Consider the following 7,871-nt stretch of genomic DNA (forward strand, 5'->3'; position numbering starts at 1 on the left):
TGGACTAAAGTCTTCCGGACATGTTTGATCACGATAGCTGCGAAAACCCTGAATAATAACCCTCTTTATGTACATAGGAGCTAGACACAAGAAAGGGAAACGACTTGGTGAAGTGCGCCTTCTTACCAGTTCGATATAATAAAGACCACACAACTTTCATAAATTCAGAATTTTGACTTACTTACAAAATACTCTATTAACAAAAAGGCGTCAATTTAAAAAGCCAACAGGCTACTGGACTTACTTTATGAAATAACTCTCTTCTACGTTAAAATTTACGGTGCACAAAATATATTAGTTTTTCCTTACAAGCAAAGGAGATGTGGCTATTTTGGTCAAGAGCGATAGGTACAATTTGAGCAATTACTTTTTTGTTTCAGTTTACTGCGCTTTTAACAAGCGTATTGTGACTTCCGTAATTTCCGGAGCTCTTTTTCATAAATGTTGACATCTTTTCTTCGTTTGCTACGTATTATTCAATCATTTTTGCGCTAGTCTGTTTAGCTATACTAGTTGCTTTGTTATCCTATGACTGAGATTTGGGGCTGGGTTCTTTTTAAGCGGGTGCTGATCTTTAGAAGGAAAGGACGCGTGGAGACCGCCAGGGCACCTCGATTGCGACAGAGGCCAGGCGGAATTAAATGGATAGTTCCACTAACAAAGAAATATCGGACCGTCCCACTGTTTTGATTCTGCAGATTTTTAAGCTGTCATTTTTCCGCATTTGCCAGCTCAATGCCGACGATTTGCCATTAGGTCAGAGTAGCAAATTAGCCCAAAACCGGTAATGTTCACAGTTTATTACAAGGCTGCACGCTACAAAGTGTGGGTTGAAATTTCGCCAAAAAGTGTCTTTATCGAGGCTCTGCGATCCATTTAGGCATGTGGAATCCTAATGCCATCGTGTTATCGCATACTTTTAACAAAATGCATAATTTATTAAGCGTCTGTTTTGTGCATCCAGGAAGGCAGCTGTTTCCACGTAACTTATAGACAGCCGTTTTTCTGGAGTTCATAATTTTTAACACTTTGTGTCTTTACTGAAGTCGTAGTAAGTCAAACTATTATGGAAGGACATACAACGGCAACGTGCAAGAGGAATGGGAGATCACCAGCATGGCCTGGGAGCTGTCCCACGTAATTCAAATCATACTTAAGAAAAGCTCAAACCTCTACATATTTATCAGTGCTCTACCTGAAATGATTCGATCGAGGGTGCATTTTCTTTACCTCGAATGCGTATCCTCAGATAGTAAGTATTACTAAGGTTGCACCAAACAATCCTGTATTTTTGAATGGTAAATTCATTGAAGATAAAATAAGTTTGCTTCCGCTGACCGCTAATTAAGGAGCAAATGTACAGTGTACGCAATATTTGTTTTAAGGGGTACAAATAATAGCTACCCTTGTCTATTGAACACAGGGAAAAGAATACCGTCCCCAAAATGTTTCTATAGCTCATAATTGCGCGTTGATTGATAACAATAATGTTAGTAAAGCACTCTCCTTTATCACTAGAGGTAAATCAAACAAGGCAATAATTTCAATAAAGTTATATCCTTGTAATCACACAGAAAAAAATACAATAAATCTTGGAAAGAGGGGAAGGGGGTTAGAAATAGCCTCTCTCTTTGAATAGATTCAGAAGCACATCCTATTGAGCTCTATACATAAAGATTGCAAAAGGAACGGAAGCCGGAGCCAAGGAAGAAGTAATAATACGGCGTTTTTCAGTAATGCAGAGATCTAGATGAGGGGACAAGAAAACTGCTAGAATTATAATTAAAATACCTCTTGGGCTGTTTGTTATTGTCTGTATATATAGGAATGAAGTATCGCTACAGCTAGATATGTCTTGTTTCATTGAACCTAGGAGAGCAAGTAGGGGAAGATAGGTTGAGGATGTGGAGAGTTCCGTTTAGAGTGCGCTCTCGATATTCAAACAGAGGTTGTAGAGGAGGTAGTCAACCTCATCATAGGTGCGTCGCGGGCGGCCGACAGTAGGGGTCTGGGTTAGAAGGGGTTGGCTGAGCGAGATGGCGGAGGTGGTAGCAGTAGTTAGAGAGCGACGTAGGCGCGGAGCCAACGGGGGTGGCGCGGGCTGCGCCTCTACCGCAGGTGGAGTCAGATGGTGGCGACGATGGGGATGGGAGTGAGGTGGGCACACCACTGCTCCTTGAAGAGGCATGCTCGATGGAGTTGCCAAGCCGTCATCTTAACGCGAAACGTCACTAAGCCGGTGTTTTACCGACACATCTTAACCAGTCCAACTGGTTCCACCAAAAAGCTGGATTGCAGGTGTATTTTAGGCAATATTGGCTGGCCAACTTCTTAATGTCGGACTAAGTCGTAAATGCATTTCATGTTTATGAATAAGCCCGCGTACGAGCAGGCTGAGGTGTTTTGTCCCCTGCACTTTACTATCACTACATAATTCAAAATCATAAAACTGTGAAGGCTACAGACCAGTTAGAAATGGAATTATTATTTGATTAGTTGCAAGGATTTTTCATTAAACAAAAAGGAAGTGTCTTAAATTCATCAGCAAACAGATGAAGGATACTTCTTTAATCCAAATTAATTGTCTGATTATTCCAACTCAGGACAATCACTATGTAGTAAACCAGAATACGATGGCGAGAGCATACCTTCAAGACGCTGTTCACGCTGGCCTACGCGCTGTTTGCCACGACGGCGCGGTCTCTGTTGCAACACGGTGGGATGGAATGCTTCTGGGGGTGTCGGGTGGTGATGAAAGGCAGCAGTCTTGGATGGGGCAATGGAGGTGCTCGATGGTTCCTGGGGTAGCGATTCAATAAGCTCCGGGTGGTGAGGGTATTGATGGGCGTGTTGAACTTGACGGGAGAGAGGATGAGGCGTCACATCCCGTGGAAGAGAGCGGCCCCTGCTGCCGCTACTTGTCGCCTCCGAAGTTCGTCGATGCCCCCGCTGGTGCGGCTGCTGTGGGGGTGGTACTGTGTGATAATGGTGCAGGTCGTGGTGAAGATGCAGGTGGGGGTGGTGAGTGCAAGGTTCCGCCTGATGACGGCGAGATATAGCCCCTCTCGTCCGTTCGATAGGCTTCATCGTTGTGGACGCCGCTTCTTGTGATTTCTCCTCGCTGAGGCCGCTCGGGAACCTAAATTTTCAATGCTATTTGACCTGTTCATCATTTTGCTCAAAAATGGCAGGACATTGGGTGGAACTAGACGACGATCTAATATCCATTTTACGTATTGTGCTCATGACGGAGTTTATTACCCATTAAAAGAGAAGATACCTTAGGGGGTGTAACCTGTATTATGTTTCATATAATCACCTGCTTTTGCATTTATCCACACACTTATTTCTCCGCACACCCAACGTCTGCAGAGCGGTCACACCACAGCACCATCCAACAGTCTGCTTCTTCCCGTCAGTGCTCAAAACCGGAAACCCATCTTTACACTCATCGCCTGTACGCCAACTTCCCCCACTTACAAATGTCTGCCACTTTTTGACCGACCAATTGGTTGGGTGGATGGCTGGCTGGCTGACTGGCTGACGGGCCGACCGACTGATGGGCTGACGAGCTGACGGGCAGTGTTCACCATTCCCACCAAAACACTCGTCCCACGTGCAATCTTGTCAACCAACAGATCAGTTCTGCATCAGTCAGACATGCAGAAGCAGGCGTGCACCACACGCGGATTGATTAATCACAGGAATAACTGTCAGGGCTAAAGGCTGGAGATGGAACCACCATACCTGCCATCCTCACTGACACACGCACGCACGAGCGTCTCTGAGACGTTGACATCATTCAGCTCAAACATCTCACTGCCAAGCGGCTCAGAGTCCGATCGCTCCACTGTGCTTGTAGTCTTCTGCAAGCACAGTAGAGTGTTCACGGATTCGACTTCTGCACCTTCGTTCACATGACACCTCATTCTTCACCAAATGCTCCTCCATGCACGCACTACTGCTGAACCTCGACAAAACATGCGTCAGCCACTGTTGGTATAACGCAGTTATCTGCACCTCTTCATATCCCCCACTCACAGTCTCTTTATCCTTCCGCATGTATTATAAAACTGTTTTCAGACTTATATCTGATAGTTTCTTCGGGGAGAGGTGGACATCTCAAGGTCTTGATGCTTGTCATTCTACAAGATTTGGTGCCATAAATTTAGCCTCCCACATCGTATTCTTGCAAAGAATTCTAGTCTTGTGTCCTTTCATTCCTCAAATTTGAGTAAATAAAAGAAAGGCACGATTATGAGTCACTCGAATAATGCAAAATGGCACAAGCTTAACCCTTGAGGTTTCATCTCAGAACCGGATAAATTAATGCTGATTGAATGGGGAGTGCCCAGCTGTTAATTCAAACTTTGGCTACCAAAGTAATATTTTTTGCCAGTAGTTAGCCGTGCTAATTCCATCCATTAATTTTATCACCGTTGATATTTAGAAAAAGGGTCCTTCACATTTCGATAAAATGTTGATCATAAATCATCATTTTCGCTTCTGTTCTTCATAAAGGATGAAGAAGAGAGTCAGTCAAGTAAAGCGAATCAGTCAGTCTAGCTAACTACTACAGTAGCAATGGGTTGTGTTTGGGAATAGTTGTAATAATCTGAACTAAAGTCAGAAAAAATTACGATACATTAAAAATAGAAAGACTTATTTAAATCTGCACAACCATTTAAAGTGGAGAAGGCAAAGTAATCAACCTGAGTTCCCATGCTAGTAGATAGCAAAACCCTTTTATTTAACTCCACTTGAGAACTCCATATAGAAAGATAGGCGAAAATTAGTTTCTGCCAGAAAAGAAGAACCTACTTTACGGGTTGAGTCAGTGACCGGATCGTCGGTGTAGGCCGTAGCTGCCGTGAAGGTTGGTGGTGATGTTGCTGTTGAAGATGATGGCTTGTTTCCTGGTCACTCGATTTTCTAACCGTCTGGCTCATTCTTGGTAGCGTTGTCCGTTGCGGACGGTGGGGATGCGGTTGTTGTTGTCGATGGTATCGCGAGGTGTGGGTAACAGACGAGGGGGTGGCCGGGGGCTGCGGTGGCGGTGGAGGTGGTCGTTCCACAAGCAGGAGACGCACGCGCTGTGAGCCACAGCGAGTGCACTGCTTCAGCAGAGGCAGAATGGCGGTGAGACCGCTACCACTCCCACCACTCTCCTCCGCCGCCGCCTCGGCAGAGGGGTCGACAATGACTCGGTGAAGGATAAGGGGTCCCGACGGCTGTGTCGCGTTCGCTGCCCCTGCTGTGGATGACATCGTCTGCGGAGAGGGGAGGGAGGAGAGACGCGTCTGCACTGAGTGACTCCGCATCTCTACGTGAAGTGGGTCCGTGCCCCTTTCCAGAGTTTGTACTGGCGCTTCTGGTCCAGCCAACTTCGCATCCCCGATTGCGCTAAAAGCAACATCGGTCAGGATTAACAATCTCGTTGTGTGTACAACCATTTTAAAAATACATTGAGTTCGTAAATTTGATAATGCGGCCTCGATTTTCCTTTTAGACCTTTTGTGTATTACTCTCTTTTAAAACATTATTTTATCCTACTATATTGTGGTCTCCCTACTGGTTGCTACTCGTTCTGTCCGTGATGTTTAAGTGTCCTGCATTCCATTATTAATATCCACTGTCTTCTGTTGGTGCTACACGCAAGTGGTTCACTCAGGCACACCATTTATCATCCTGGATGGGAGTGACAGGAGGAACTAAAGAACGCTTAATGAGCCCTCGAAATGAAAGCACCAGGTAGCCTAGTGTAGACATTTGTAGCAGCGTTTTAGTTCCACTTTTAATTAATTTGTAGTTATATAAACTTGTCTTGATCCAAATTCACTTAACCTATTCGTAAAACCGAAATTTTGCTTTTAATTGAAGAAGTACTGGACTTTGTGCTTGAACACCATGTCCGTAATGATGTATTTGAAATGCCCAAATTTCAGAGAGAATTTTGAGGTCGCTTCGGAGTAAAAGGATCTAGTGTTGGACGAACCACGTACCCCCTCATTCACAATCACCTCTTCTGTTTTTTTAAAAGAAAAGGGGATTAATATGAAGGAATTTTTAGAATAATTTGTTATGAAACAAGTTGATAGTAGCATTATCTGATCCACGTCTTGGCGCATTTCAATCGCCTCTTGTGGTGCCTTTGCTGATTGCAAGTGCGCTTTTGTGGATGAAGCAACAATCCTCTCTCCCGTGAGGTAGTGAGAAATCGTCAAATTTGCCTTACTTTAATGCTTGAAGTCTGAGAAGAGAGCAAGTGAATACGTCTACCGTAGTAATGTCGCTTATGTAAGGCTATTTTGTCCAGCAAACCGTCTTTATGATGAGGAACTCGAGAACATAAATTGTTTGAGTTTAGTGACCACCCAAAATGCCCACCAACGTGAAATAGCTTCTAAAAACGCAAATTGCATTAATAGAGGTTTACCAAAGATGTCACTGCCTTGAGATTCACTGGTACCGAGGCATCAGGGCTTGTGGTGCGAATTAATGCCCAGCACTGCTACAAGATATTTTTGCTTTGCCAACGACACAGAAGTGAACCATGCCTGCGTTTACACCGGAAAGAACTCAAAAGCCAAAAGAAAGGATGACAAGTCCCACCTCAATCATTCTATCAGGAAAATTAAGGAGCACTAAGACGTCTTAATTCTCTTCGGCTAAACTTGAAACATTCTTGGAAATGAAACAAGCTTAAGCACCCAGATAAGAGCCTTTTAAAAGGAAGGAATGCGTACATTCTCACTGAAAGTAAACGTACCGCAAAGGAAACGTTTGATAACCTGTTCCGAGTCTCAGCAAACTACAACTGACTTCTAAACCCCCTTCCCAATTTCCATTAATTGTAAAAAAAGCAGACCTACTCCTGCTGCCGACACGTAGTCGGAAATTCAAGAAACCCCTCAGCAAATGCATTTGGCTCTGGTCTCACCACAAACTGCAGCAAATAATAGATGACACCTCCACTTTTCGTCCCCTCCAACCCATCCCTGCTGTTATTTTATAATAAAATAAAGGTCACTTATCAAATTCTACACCATACACAACAGAACAGCTAAACAGCCGATTGCCCTGCAGCACTGGCTTGAGAGCTACTTCCACTGAAAGGCATTTCAGGCCACGAGACAATAGAGGCTCATCAACCATCCATTACATGCCAAACATTCCATTCCTTTGTGCCAGCTAGTCAGGCTACCCTCTTTACGATGCGGCAGCCAGAAGGCATTCTGAAAGACCTAAACACAATATCACGAACACGCTTTTCGTAATATCCCCATTCCACGCCACTAGCCGCTACTGTATACGACATACACACAACAGTAAACAGAGGAAACGAAAGCAATGCATGGTAGAAGTGGCCGATTTATCAGCATATTATAGTATCATTAGAATCAAGGAAAAGAGGCGTATGAAGCGAAGGATCTACGTTGTTCGAGGCACGGTTCACGTAGTTGTGGACTTCGTTGCGACACTGCTAGGTAGGGTAGGCGGAACAACATGCAGGCGTTCCGAAGAGCATGCAGAAAATAAAAAAAAAACAAGAGGAACAACATCAATAGACATGTAAAGTGGGCAAGTCTGAAGGTAGAGGCGGTCAATTTGTCCATTGGGTGGAGGCATCTTGTGCGGTGAATACCGAATGTTAAACAATAATTCAATTTTGAATTAGGAGTCTGCATCCTTCAGGACAAGAGATCAAAAAAAGATGAACCCATTTCAGTGTAGTTATTGAACAAACGTGGCAGGCACAACAGCAGAATCACAGGAAAATCAAATAGTTACAAAACAACATGTTTGCACCAAAGCAAAGGTGAATCAGCACTGATGTATCAATCCTATTGAAGCACCTTTTACTACTTCAC

The 7,871-nt window shown here is 44.1% G+C and overlaps 1 protein-coding gene across 1 annotated transcript; it reads right to left on the reverse strand. All coding sequences in view use genetic code 11, as the record gives it.

Moving 5' to 3' along the window:
* Positions 1-4,817: 4,817 nt before the first annotated feature.
* Positions 4,818-5,453, reverse strand: EGR_03170 (hypothetical protein; the record flags this gene model as incomplete). The annotated part of the gene is made up of 1 exon (XM_024492419.1): positions 4,818-5,453. The coding sequence occupies one exon, from the start codon at positions 5,451-5,453 to the stop codon at positions 4,818-4,820; it is 636 nt and encodes a 211-aa protein (XP_024353093.1).
* Positions 5,454-7,871: the final 2,418 nt, after the last annotated feature.

The sequence above is a fragment of the Echinococcus granulosus genome (genome assembly GCF_000524195.1).
Source record: "Echinococcus granulosus chromosome Unknown EG_S00016, whole genome shotgun sequence".
Lineage (NCBI taxonomy): Eukaryota > Metazoa > Platyhelminthes > Cestoda > Cyclophyllidea > Taeniidae > Echinococcus > Echinococcus granulosus.